Source organism: Halichondria panicea, chromosome 7, assembly GCF_963675165.1.
Source record: "Halichondria panicea chromosome 7, odHalPani1.1, whole genome shotgun sequence".
Lineage (NCBI taxonomy): Eukaryota > Metazoa > Porifera > Demospongiae > Suberitida > Halichondriidae > Halichondria > Halichondria panicea.
The window spans coordinates 6,393,170-6,407,131 of record NC_087383.1 but is presented as its reverse complement, the minus strand read 5'-3'; the positions used below and the strand labels follow the sequence as shown (position 1 = coordinate 6,407,131).

Sequence of the window (13,962 nt, the reverse complement as noted above, 5' to 3'; positions counted from 1 at the left end):
ATCCAAATTCTCCTGGCAGAGTCATCTTTTTCTTGAGGGCCACAAAACACTACCATATAACAATAATTATATATAGATAACAATATGCATGTACACAAGTTTTTTTTTCTCAATAGATATTATATACACTGAACTGATTTTGGAAGAATCAATTTAAATTAAATTTCTTCTTTCTTGAGGTCCTGGTAAGCCACATATAATACAATAGATAAGAACAATAGATGCATGTAAATAATCTTTTCTTCTCAGTTAGATAAGCTAACTTTAACCCTTTCCCCGTTTTAATTAAAACAAGAAAATACAGAATAAATAACAATTTTCTTTAAAAATTCATATATCATGAACCATACATTGAAATGACTTGTAACTATTTCCTACAGGTAGCGCAGACCCCAGAGGTATCTTGACACCATCTTCGTTACCTAGCAACTGACCACCCCCACTAATTAGCAATTGTTTACAAACATTCACAATTATGTACACAAATAATATTGTATGAGGGCACAAAGTGGCTAAAGACACTAAATAAGTGTTCTCAATGTTCTCACGGTGACATGGTTCAATCAAGATCTGCATAAAGTTCTCTGTGAGGTCGAACCAGCAGACGTCCTTTTCCCGGGAAATGTTTTCTTCATCTACACACAGGTTTACAAGTTCAATGGTGGCTCATGATGTCCACTGCTGTACTAACTAGTCTAAATACAGTTATACTGAAGCCTACAAGACTACATATGCTACTCTAGACTTACCAGATCCAAGAAGTTTATCAATCGCAAGAGCTTCTTCCTCAGGCGCTAGGCCTTCAGGCTCGATATTCTTTAGCTTGAGGTAGCTTCTTATCTAGCTATGATCCCAGTCACTATCCTCTCACTCAATAAGGCCATAAGCATTGATATTCTCACTGTGTAGCTGCTCTAGAACCTCACTAAGGTTGTACTACAAAGATCTTGAAACATTATCAAACGGTCACTTTTCTTTCGACATTATTGTACCAAGTGTACCTCAAGGCAGCATATTAAAGATACCAGCAGATAGAGCAGCTCAATGCACATGTGCTGGTACCTACAGTGTGTGCATAGCTCCAACACAGTGTACACAGCAAATTTTTGAAAATTACCACTAGAGTGGCCGTCATATGACGGCTTCAACGGGGAAAGGGTTAATGTAAAATTCATTATAGAAACTACTACTATAACAGACTGATACTTTTTGAGCGAAAGCACAACAACATGGCGAGAGGCATTAGCAAGCGCACACTTGTAACATTCGTTATAGTAGCAATCAAACATTTTTTTGCGCTCGCTCTCAGCACCCTCCTACTTTTGCACAGCTGCATTTCCTAGAAACGCCACTGTGCTCAGAGAGGTATATGGTATAGTTTGTTTTTGTGTATAGACTGCCACAGCTGCTCAAGGATCAATGAAGTGCAAACAAGAGTTTCTATAGGCTTCTAGTAACATTTTCTTTGGTTGCAATTTGCTGATTTGCAGTTTATTTACTTGGAATGCCATCGCAGCCTAATTTTATTTTCGCGTAGCCAAAAACTCGTCCATGGAGTGTTATGCACTATAACACTATAGCTGTAGCTATTATGGTTTTATATAGCACAAGTATACCAGCTAGCTTTTTGTATAATTGTACCTGTTGTTTTGATGTATCAACTTCAATAGGTTCGCCTATAAGTTAGTTAGTTGACTGTTCATAGCAGCTAGCTATAGGTCTATTATGGGACTTATACCCTGGCTGAGAATACATGGGATTTTCCCTGTCGTCTTACTACACAACGTGTGACCGGAAGTGGGCGTAACTCCCAAAAATGTTCGTACTGCGCGCTCGTTAATTTAAAATCCCCCTTTTCTTTTTCTTGATTCTGCTACTAAGTCAAGTTCCCGGTAGAGCATCAGACTCTTAATCTGAGGATCATGGGTTTGAGCCCCACATTGGATGAATTTTTGTTCGCTGGTGGCTACGTAGTAATTATTGGCAGTACTATATATAGTAGCCTATTACACACATGCATGTAATAATGTATACTGTTACAACGAATGTTGCAAGCGTGCACTTGCTAATGCCTCTCGCCATTGCTTTCGCTCAAAAGTATTAGTGTGTTATAGAAGAGTTAAATAAATTGCAATGTGCTTTGATTGTTTCACAAGAAAGGAGTGTCCACAGTTAATAGTGCATACTGATCGTCTTAAATGGCCTGTAGCCAAAGTATATTAACCCTTTCCCCATTGAAGCCATCATATTACGGCCACTCTCATGGTCATTTTCAAAAGTTAACGTGGTATCTTTAATAAGCCACCTCCAGGTGCGCTTCGTACAGTAATGTGGAAAGAAAAGTGACCGTTTGATAGATCCTTGTAGTACAACCTAGGGAAGCTATAGACAGTGACAATATCGATGCTTATGACCCTGTATAGTGAGAGGACAGTGACTGGGATCATAGCTAGATAACGAGCTACCTCAAGCTAGAAAATATAGACAAGCTCTTGCGATGAAACAACTTCTTGGATCTGGTAAGTCTAGAGTAGCATTTGTAGTTTTGTCAATATAACTGTATTTAGGCTAGTTAGTACAGCAGTGGACATCGAGCCACCGTTGAACTTGTAAACCTGTGTGTAGGTGAAGAAAACATTTCCCGGGAAAAGGGCGTCTGCTGATACGACCTCGCAGATAACTTTCTGCAGATCCTATGTCGTCATGAGAACATTGAGAACACTTATTTAGTGTCTTTAGCCACTCTGTGCCTTCATACAATAATTATTGTTTGTGTACATAATTGTGAATGTTTGTAAACAATTGCTAATTAGTGGGGGTGGTCAGTTGCTAGGTAACGAAGATGGTGTCAAGATACCTCTGGGGTCTGCGCTACCTGTTACAAGTCATTTCAATGTATGGTTCATGATAATTATTATTATTATTTATTTATGAATTTTTAGAAAATTGTTTTTATAATTATTTTCTTGTTTTAATTAAAACGGGGAAAGGGTTATATAAAGGCTCAATACAACGATCAGAGGAGGTTGGACACGCATCATAGTAGTTGGTGACGTTCATTAGTTATGGTTTCTGAGACAATGTGTTGTGCGTTCCTGACACTGTCCTGGCTCACCATTACATATAGGAGCTGTAACCAGGGATGGACTAACTCCACTGGGAATGGCAGTCAGAGAGGGGAAGCTGGACACTATCAAGTACCTCATCACAGAGTGCAATGTGGATATCAATAGTAAGCTAGTATAATTATTTGCATGCACTGTAAATGACATCAGTTGACCTTTCTATCCCAATTACCCATTGTGTATGTCTCAAATGATACTATACAGTAGCAGCCAATATAAAATATCCGTTCCGTTTACGTAGTACATCCATAGTACGCATAGATACGCTAGGTATACTGTAGCGTTTTTTTCTTATTCAACCATTGTTAAATTTTCTTTACCCATGCATGCAGCTCTGCACGCAGCTAGCTAGCTATTGTGAAGTATAGTTATAGCTGTATAATTATATAGCTAGCTATATAGCTAAACTTGTAGAACATAGATTATAGGACTCAAAATTATTTATAGAGACTTGCAGACATCCTTTTTGATGAAAAGTTGAAGTGGTGCGTTATATGTCTTTGTTGTAGATCAAGAGCTATAATTATAGGCTTATAGCTAGACAGAGCCATAGCATATAGCTACCGTATTACTAGAATATTTTGCGGGTGAAAAACCTTGGCGAATGAACCAAATCAGCAGAAAAGTTGACCATTTGCGATCTATATAACTATTGTGTTCTGGCAAGGATCATGTGTATTTACTAGTAATAATTTAGGTGTTGCGGATTTTATTGTTGCGAATTGTTCAACCATCGCAAAGTTCGCAAATGTACGGTAAATACTCGAGATGACTACGATTGTCTCTTAATTGTTCGTTTTTTAACACTGTTTTACAAAACGTACTTGCAACGTGCATCCATGGTAAAATTAATAGCAACAGTATGGTAAATTACAACACTTTTAATGCGGTGTCAAAACAGAAACGTTACTACGGACATACTATATACCTAAAAAGAACAGGCACTTTATATTGACCGCTACTGCATGTAGAATCACGATAAAATCCGTGCCGTACGTCCATCACAGACAGACAGATGACGTGCCTCATAATCAGGTGCAGGACTGGGACCAACATTAAAAAGAAATTTATAAGATTGTGTATTATGAAACACTGCAATGGCTTTCATTATAATGAATCCCCGCCCACTGCTTAATCAGTGGGGTGGTCCTTTTTGTCACATTGTCTGATTCATGCACCACTGTATAGTTGCTGTGACCAGTGACCGACTAACTCCACTGAGGAAGCTGAACATTATCAAGTACTGAAAGATAGAATCTAAAGCTAGCTATAGCTATAAAAAAATTATAAACTCACTGCACTAGAAAATGATTTCCTGCAGAATAGCTATAGGCTTGAAAACAGATGACTATAGTAAGTGACTTTTTAGCTCCCCCCTATCAAGATTGCACATTGAGCTGCTCTTTCATGTGGTATTTTTAATAACCTGCCGAGGTACGTTTTGTGCAGTATACTGTCGAAAGATAAGTGCAGCCTCTACACTGCATGGCTCTCCTTTTTTTTTATCCAATACTGTATTACTAGTGGGTGAAAAACTTTTGCAAATGAGCCCAAGCAGCAGAAAATTCGACATTATTTTTGCTATCTAACTGATAAGGATCGTGTAATAATTGGTTTAAATTTGCGATTTTATTGTTGCGAATTGATCAACCCTCGCAATATTCGCGTATGTTTGATGCTAGCAAAACATTCTAGTAATACGGTAAGATGAAATATACAATCGTTCAAAATACGGTAGAATATCCACTGAATATATGTTTCTTGTGTCATAGATCTAGCTTAGTCATCATTATCATCTATAGCAGGTATAGCTACTGCTATTATACCAGAGCTGGCCACGCTGGTTCCATGACTTTGCATGCAGTAGCTTGTTGGAAGCGTCTCAGTACAAGTCTTATTATTAACTTTGAATGTGTGGGAGAATACCTTACGTCACGATTGCATGTGGGCTACATATCACCCATGTTTATAATAATCCTTGTTGCATTTTGAGTGGGCAAATCAAAGGAAACACTGTGCCAATATCTGCCATATGGCACAGGTCAAATGGTGAACTTTGCCACTATCTAGATATTGGCATAGTATGGCTGAAGTTACCTACATCTGTAAAGCCCGCCTACACTGCAAAAACACTTTTGTTAATTTAACAAACAAAAGTTTGTCCCGGTGATGAATCTCACATGACAGAATAATATTTGTTAGAATGACAAAGGTAAAACAACCTACAATGTTTTGTCATTCAAGCAAAGAAATTATGTCAAAACAACAAAGTATTATGTCATCTGAATTTCACCAATTTATTGTACTTCTATGTCAAAATAGCAAAGTGAATGCTGAATTAACACTGCTATAAAGTGAATTTCTTTGTTAAATTAACACTATACCTTTGTCATTTAATTAGTTGTTTTCTCGCGCACGTACGCACATGCAGAAGGTCAAACGGTATTAGAACAATGAGTTTATGATAGAATAAGATCACTGGATCACATGACATGCAGCACAATAATTTCTTCTGTCAGTAAATTGTTTTTAGTGTTCATCACTTAGCGTTTCTTGAAATTCCAGTACAGTGAACTGCAGGCGTTTCGTTTGGTTTCATGAACGCTACATCCCTCAGATCATTTTCGCCCCTACAGAACAAAAGATTGAAGTCACTATAGTTACCAACACATATGTAGTGCAAAATATAAATAGTATAAGCTATCACCCCCATGGACGAAGTTGACCAGTGTAACTGACACGTGAGGACACATATACACACAAACTCGTAAATCAGTATGCTATAGCTATCACCCCATGGACGAAGTTGACCAGTCGAAACCAGTGTAACTGACACGTGAGGACACATACACACAAAATCGTAAATCAGTATGCTAGCTATCACCCCATGGACGAAGTTGATCAGTCGAAACCAGTGTAACTGACACATGAGGACACATACACACAAACTCGTAAATCAGTATGCTAGCTATCACCCCATGGACGAAGTTGACCAGTCGAAACCAGTGTAACTGACACATGAGGACACATACACACAAACTCGTAAATCAGTATGCTAGCTATCACCCCATGGACGAAGTTGACCAGTCAAAACCAGTGTAACTGACACGTGAGGACACATACACACAAACTAGTAAATTACAATGCTAGCTATCACCCCATGGACGAAGTTGACCAGTCGAAACCAGTGTAACTGACGCATGAGGACACATACACACAAACTCGTAAATCAGTATGCTAGCTATCACCCCATGGACGAAGTTGACCAGTCGAAACCAGTGTAACTGACACGTGAGGACACATACACACAAACTGGTAAATTACAATGCTAGCTATCACCCCATGGACGAAGTTGACCAGTCGAAACCAGTGTAACTGACACGTGAGGACACATACACACAAATTGGTAAATTACAATGCTAGCTATCACCCCATGGACGAAGTTGACCAGTCGAAACCAGTGTAACTGACATGTGAGGACACATACACACAAACTGGTAAATTACAATGCTAGCTATCACCCCATGGACGAAGTTGACCAGTCGAAACCAGTGTAACTGACGCATGAGGACACATACACACAAACTGGTAAATTACAATGCTAGCTATCACCCCATGGACGAAGTTGACCAGTCGAAACCAGTGTAACTGACGCATGAGGACACATACACACAAACTCGTAAATCAGTATGCTAGCTATCACCCCATGGACGAAGTTGACCAGTCAAAACCAGTGCATGAAGACACAAACTCGTAAATCAGTATGCTACAGATGAAGGTCGAAATCAGGCCAGGGACAGTTGCCCTCTAGCTAGCTATATAGTTTTATGGAATCTGACATAACTTGCAAGTCGTTTTTTTGAAGTCGATGAAGGTGGTTAAGTAGACTCCTAGCTGGTACACATTGTGGGGCCGAGGTATGGTAAAATCTGCAGCTGGAAGAAACACGTAAACACATTTATTTAGCAATGAGCAACATAACTTAAATCCTTTTTCTTTGAAGCTGGTACATGGTGGAGTTATACGCCGATACGGTATAGCAGTGATTTGTAAACTGTGAATTCAGAGAGTTTTGGGATCATGTACATGCCATGTGCCAACAGCATGCAATGGAACTTAACTTTTTTCTTTGAGATGGTGGTACTATCTACTCTTTAAGAAAATCTGAAAGAGAGTATTGGGCAATAAGTTGAGTTGAGCAATGAGCACTGACTAACTTGCAATTGTCTTTTCTTTCAAGCTGCAGATGCAGGTGACTCTTGACTCCTAGATCCTAGCTGGTGTACATGGAACATGGTAGCCCAGGGCCAGGGGTACAGGCATGCAGTCAGTGATGGTATAAATTAAAGCTGCATGAGCAGCAGCAGACTGCTGCAGCTGCTAGCACCATGTGCTAAGGAGGCCTTGCCCTGTTATTCCTGAACGCCCCCTCATGCCACACCTATAGTTCCAGCTTATAATTATAGTCTCGAGGCCAAACTCTCCTGGCCTCGAGACTAGCTAGAGTTAGAGGCTAGAGAGAAGCTCGATCCCAGGCCGCTCTTCAGGCCAGGCCTTGTGAAGGAGGCTATAGAGAGAAGGCTGCCTGCACTGCACTACACTGAAGGACTCTGGAGGCTCCTGACTTCTTCACTGCCACTGTAACTTACCATGCCCAGTCACAAGTCTCCAATTGCTACATACACAATTGAACATGAGCATGCAAAGATATAAGACTGAGATGTTTCAGTGTAGACAATTTATTACGAGCTAGGGTAATCGAGTATAGGTTGAGTAGGTTGAAATCAGTGATGCAAACTTGCACGTATCTTTTAGTAGAGTTCTAGCTGTAACTTTATAATTTGTTATTGTCACACATTAATGTTAATTTGACAATGAACGGTAACTTCCACTAAATGTGAGATCAACAACGCTTCGACAAAATGACAACACATGTGTTCAAATAACAATCTACCATTATAATAACAAATATTAATAGTTAGATAAACTATATTAATAGTTAAATAAACTATGATTTGTCGTTATAACAATAATTGCAGGAAATTGACAAACGTTTTGTCAAGATAACATTTTGTGCCGGTAGCAAACTGTGTCACAATAACAAAAGTGTTTTTGCAGTGTAGTAACCTGAAACGGTCCCTTTTATAGTATAACACTGTTAACAGATTCAGTGGTAGGCAGAAAACGTTTTTCATGCGCTGGTGCATTCCACAGCCGACCACAAGTAGTTGCAAAGTAGTTGTCCTATAAAAGGAGTCATATGTACACGGAAAGGAATGCACAAGGAGAATGCAACAAATCAGTTGTTACACAGCTCACTCGTGCGCACATTGGATATATTGGCTCAGTATATAGTGACTTAGGCCCGCAATGTTTCCCATGTGGCACTCGTGTATGTGCCACAACTAGATAACTTGTGAGATCACGCGATTTTCCAAACCAGGCTTTATATAAAACTGTATACGCCCATTTCTTTCTTTGCTACTTCATTTTGTCTATTTTTTTTTGCTAGCTATACCTTCTATATTTATGGATGAACAATGACAACTGCAAGGCCTGGACGAGGCTAAGAAAAGTGACCGTTTGATAATGGCTACAATATCTTTGTAGTACAACCTCAGGGAGGTTCTAGGGCAGCTAGACAGTGAGAATATCGATGCTTATTGAGTGATAGGACAGTCACTAGGATCATTGCTAGGTAGGAATCTATTTTTCACAAGTCAAGCTATAAATAAATAGCCTTGAGAGCCAGAGGAAGAAGCTTCTGAGCATGGACGGACCTTCTAACTAAGTTACAGTACTAAAAGAGCATTATAAATAATACGTATAGCTTTGACATAGCTTCAGTATAATTATATATAGGATTGCTTAGTCTATAATTAGCTATAGTTAGTTCAGCAGTGGAAATCATTGAGCCACCATTGAACCTGTGTGTAGGTGAAAAGACATTTCCTGGAAAAGCAGTAAGGATTATAACGTGAAGTAACTTAATGTCAGACCATAGCATTAAGTGGTCGGCCAAGAAGTTGAAATGTGCAGCCCTTCTCACTCTATTTAGCCACAGCAGCTTGTCTCTTGCTTTTTTTCTAGAGCTATAATTATGATCCTAGCCTCCTTCACCGGCTACTTCCCTCATGTGCATGAAGTGCGGCCTGGAATCGAAGCTATAATTATGCATGCAGTGGTTTTATCACAAAAATGACTATTTCAATTAATCACATGATATTTTTCATTGTTATCCTGTTTTTTTTCTTACTGAACACAAGCCACGTGATAATTTTGCCTGGTCAATGTGTGACCAAACGTTGGAATCTCTCTCTGCATATAGTCGGTATTCTACGTAGCTATAACTGATCAGTTTTTGAACCGACCGTTATAATCCACACTGAAAAGGGGTCTGCCGATACGACCTCTCAGAGAAGTTTCTGCAGATCCTGATTGAACGAGAACATAATTGAGAACTCTTATTCAATGTCTTTAGACTCTTCGTGCTTTCATACAATGTTGTTTATGTACATAATTGTGACATTTGTAAAAAAATTGCTAATTAGTGGGGGTGGTCAGTTGCTAGGTAACGATGATGGTATCAAGATAGCTGGGGTCTGGGTACCTGCAGGAAATAGTTACAGAGTAATTTCAATGTATGGTTTACGAGATACAGACTTTTAAAGAAAAATGTGTCTGTAATTTGTTGTTTTATAAAGCCGGGAAAGGTTAACTGTCGTGTTGAAAGGTCTGTTTCTCCTGGCTCTGCTCTCTGACTGGCTTCGAAGTGTATATGCTAGTCAAAGCTCCTTCTTATAAACAGCTCAAACAGAAGCTACAGTTTAAACAAAAACTGATACAGAACCTATTAGTATAATTCATGCACTATAATTATAGCACCGTGAATGTGTTTCAGACATCTCCCAATAATTCATTTATAATAGTATCGAAAAAATTATCTATAATTATTATTATCCTACATGACTGTGTATTGCTGTTATTGACGTTCTAACTTGTCAATCTATGGTTTCTATGTTAAAAGTTACTGTCTCGAAACTTAAAATATAGGCATGCCATGCATGGGGGTACTGTAACGACGCGTGGCTTTACGCATTGGTTATTGCCATATTGCTCAGTAAGTTCTGTCTAATTATTATTTTTGTAGTACTCGCAATTTTGTTGATGTACGTCGTGAAGGTGACTATACTCAACACGAAGGTCAATTACTTTTCATGCATGTAAGATATCTTCGAATAACCAAACCTTGTATGAACGAATCAGGTTAATTATAGAGTACTGCATACATGTACTTTCAGCTATAGGTGCTCAATGATTATTGATGCATATCCATTACAGATGTTCTTCTACTTGCCTGCCAGTATGGGGTTACTATAATCGTGGAATATCTTCTAAATGAGGTTGTTGGCTGTGATCCCAATATCAAAGATGACGATGGACACACACCACTCTTTCTTGCGGAGAACAAGGAAATCATTCTACTCTTGTTGCAACACGGAGCTACTGCTAAAAATGCATATTCTCAGCATCGCAAAGCTCTTGGTAAAGTATTTTCGAAGGATCCACTGAAAAACCCAGTGAAGATACTTGTTATCGGTCACGGTGGAGAAGGAAAGAGCACTCTCATTGAAGCAATGGAACACGAGCCAACTGCACTCACATCTCTAGTCAACATCTTCGTCTCTCCTAAAGAAGTCGATGGAGTCAGCCAGAAAACAGCTGGAATCATCCCTCGATTATTCAAGAGCCGTGTCTTTGGAGATGTGTTGGTCTATGACTTTGCTGGTCAAGAGGTCTACTACAGCAGTCACGCTGCCATTATCAAGTCCGCAATTGATGCATGTCGGCCCATTATTGTCCTAGTCCTAGGGCTCCATAAAGATGACATCTACACCACTCACTCTGTCTCTTATTGGTTGGGAATCATTGCCAACCAGTGTGCCAATATGGAGGGCAAAGCCCCACTCATTGTGGTAGGTAGCCATGCTGACTGCTTAACTGACGATCAGAAGATTTCAAAGAAAGAAGAGATTGTTTTGGAAGCTGTTTCGAGATATTCGACTCTGGATCTGCTGAAGTTCATTCCCATGGATAATCGCTACTCCAACTCTAGTGGCATGAAGATACTGCGAGCCACTGTCGGCCCTGCTTGCGCCAGCATTCGATCAACGTTGGCTGTTTCTTTAAATGCACACATGTTTCTGATTTACCTTGTTGGCAAGGATGAGATTGCGTTGTCACTGGAGCAAGTTCAGCAACAAATAAAAGAAGAATCCAGTCAAGCTCTCTCCAAGAAGCACAAAGAAGTTGTACCATTCATACCGACATCCATCCCTCGTCTTGTTGAAATCTGTGTTCAGCTCAATGACAAAGGTCACATATCCTCTTCCTACACAAAACCAGCTCACCAGAGAAGAGCTTCATTGTCGTTAAGAAAGAAGAGCTTCTGGGTAAAGTCAATGGCACCATATTTGCTCCAGAAGATTTTGATCAGCACTGTCAACTCTCCACAAGCACTAGTACTGGTGTTGTTCCTTGTTCCAAGCTGGCTGCTCAATTCCCTAAATTGGATACTGACATGCTCATTGGATTTTTGATTAATCTCGAGTTTGCTGTGCCCATTGAAGACGCGGAGGTCCTCCGTCTTATTAATCAGCATCGAACAGACGCTGGTGAGTCCGTATCACCTGACGAGAAATATCTCTTCTGTCCCGCCCTCATCCGGTTAGAAGTTGACACAAAAGTGTTCATTCATCGCGATGACCTTGCTTATCATTTTGGTTGGGTTATGTCATGCTCACACAAAGACCAGTTTCTGGACGCTCGATTTCTTCACATTCTCCTGCTTCGAATATCTCTCTCCCTTGGGCTTGCTCCAATCATAGATTCTGACGTCCCTTTTCTACAACGCAAATGCTCGGTCTGGAAGACTGGTATTTGCTGGGGCACTGTTGAAGGTATCGAAGTGTTGGTTGAGGTCAGTGACAAGAAGAAAGTGGTTGTTTTGATTCAAGCTCACCATCTCTCACTGGATCTCTTCAAGCTGCGCTTTACTGTGATGAAGAAAGTTGTTGACACCTCCACTGAGATATGCTCTACTGTAGTCACTGAGGAGGCCCTCCTTCCTCCTCACAGTGTGACCTACCCTCTGGAAGATACACACGTCTTTGATCTCAAGTCTCTCGCTGAAAGCGTAATCAACCAAAAGATGTGTGTCGCATCTACTAACAATGTACACACCACCCCATTGAGTAGTCTGCTCCAAGCTGAAGTATACGCTGATCTCGGTGAGAATATTCTACAGCTCCTGTTCAATCCAGCACACAAGGAACTGTCTGATCGATTCATCTCGGCCCTTGCAACTTGTTGGAACAAGAATCCTCGACTGGCTGATATCGTACGCACAGCTATTACTGAGAATGCCAGTGCTGCATTTCAAGAGTGCAATAATCTTGATGAAGTTCTACAAGTCTGGAAAAGCACCAGAGATTCCAGTGGTGAAGCACTGAGAAGAATTCTGGATCCACTTAGTGTGTTTACTGGACGAAATCCTCTCGTGAGTTGAAATGATTGCTTGGCTACGTTGATGTGTGCGTCTATCTTTTCTTGCTGCATAGGTATTGAATATTATTACACGCCTGCTGTATAGTGTTTCGATTTGTTAATTATTAATTTTGGTATCTATACAGGAACTGGCTGGTGTTGCTGCTAAGGAGACTAGTGATGATCTACTACCAGCCCCCAGACCAACAGCAAACTGTCCAAGTACAGGTACTGCATGCCAGACTAGGTGTTCATGTGTGTATAGATGTATCGTAGTGGTTGAGCCGTCCATTATATCAAATAACCACCCACCTGCCTACTTTTGCCTGGTGTGTGTGTGGATTTTTCTTTGTAGTAATGTAGCCCAGTATATACGTGGACTGAAGCTGCGTCCCAAGTACTTTTTACATAATTATAATAATATACATGTGTATGACATTAATAGGTTTGAATATAAAGTGAAAGATTGAGCCCATGTTGTTATTGTGAGATATATGTGATGAGGGAAGTAATTAATCTCAGAGAGTGGAAATACAAACGTTAATTAACATGATATTTTATCGTGGAACTAAAATTAATTATTGCACCTGTAGAACCACCCGCTAATCGAGTCACACTCCAAGATCTAGTGAGCAGATACAGTCTGACTGACAAGCAGCTCAATAGTGAAATAGGGGACTCTGATATTCCCTACCTGGCCGAATATTTTGATGGTGTAAAGATATATTCGAGTGCAATGGGACTGACTCCTGCACAACAGGCCGATGTGAATAGGTTGTACTGTTATGAAGGAACTCAAGTAGCCATGACTGAATGCTTGATTCTCTGGAAAAGACACGATCCTTTCGCAGCAACTCACAAAGCTCTACTGGAGTTGTTACTGGGACTGAGAAAAGACAAGATAGCTGATGATATCTGTCAGCACTTGACTCAATGTGAGTATAATCAATAATTTTAGTGATGTCCAAACATGCATGCATTAGTGTCTTGTGTTGGGTACATGCTATAGACTGTATACTAGTGTATGACAGTGTAGTATAATAATATTAAACTAATGCTGATTGTCTCCATATATATTGTACAGGAGGTATCACTGTCTGATGACATTGTCACGTGTGGAGAGGTGTACAGGAACACTTGCTCAAGTAACTCTCTGTAGAATGTTTAATTGATACTCACTATTCATTTAGTTTGCAAATAATAGCTTCATAAAATTAATAATTCTTCTATAATTATAGTATTTTTATTGTGTTTATTGTGTCTCATAAAAATCGAGTTTTTATATTTTCTA

The 13,962-nt window shown here is 39.7% G+C and overlaps 1 protein-coding gene and 1 long non-coding RNA gene across 2 annotated transcripts; one reads left to right on the top strand and one right to left on the bottom strand.

Moving 5' to 3' along the window:
* Positions 1-2,975: 2,975 nt before the first annotated feature.
* On the top strand, positions 2,976-13,855 carry LOC135338479 (uncharacterized). Its single transcript, XM_064534623.1, has 5 exons — positions 2,976-3,232; positions 10,467-12,684; positions 12,818-12,899; positions 13,265-13,606; positions 13,756-13,855. Coding segments are annotated over exons 2-5 (1,404 nt in total). The 5' UTR covers positions 2,976-3,232; positions 10,467-11,706; the 3' UTR covers positions 13,758-13,855.
* On the bottom strand, positions 5,571-8,248 carry LOC135338581 (uncharacterized). The gene is made up of 3 exons (XR_010395613.1): positions 7,343-8,248; positions 7,247-7,289; positions 5,571-7,179 (listed from the first exon to the last, which is right to left on the bottom strand). It is a non-coding gene; the product is annotated as an uncharacterized LOC135338581 (long non-coding RNA).
* Positions 13,856-13,962: the final 107 nt, after the last annotated feature.

Coding starts and splice junctions, on each gene's coding strand:
- LOC135338479 (XM_064534623.1), top strand. CDS start 11,707: ATGCTCATTGGATTTTTGATTAATCTCGAGTTTGCTGTGCCCATTGAA. Junction 12,685..12,817: donor TTACTGGACGAAATCCTCTC/GTGAGTTGAAAT, acceptor GTATCTATACAG/GAACTGGCTGGTGTTGCTGC. Junction 12,900..13,264: donor AGCAAACTGTCCAAGTACAG/GTACTGCATGCC, acceptor TTGCACCTGTAG/AACCACCCGCTAATCGAGTC.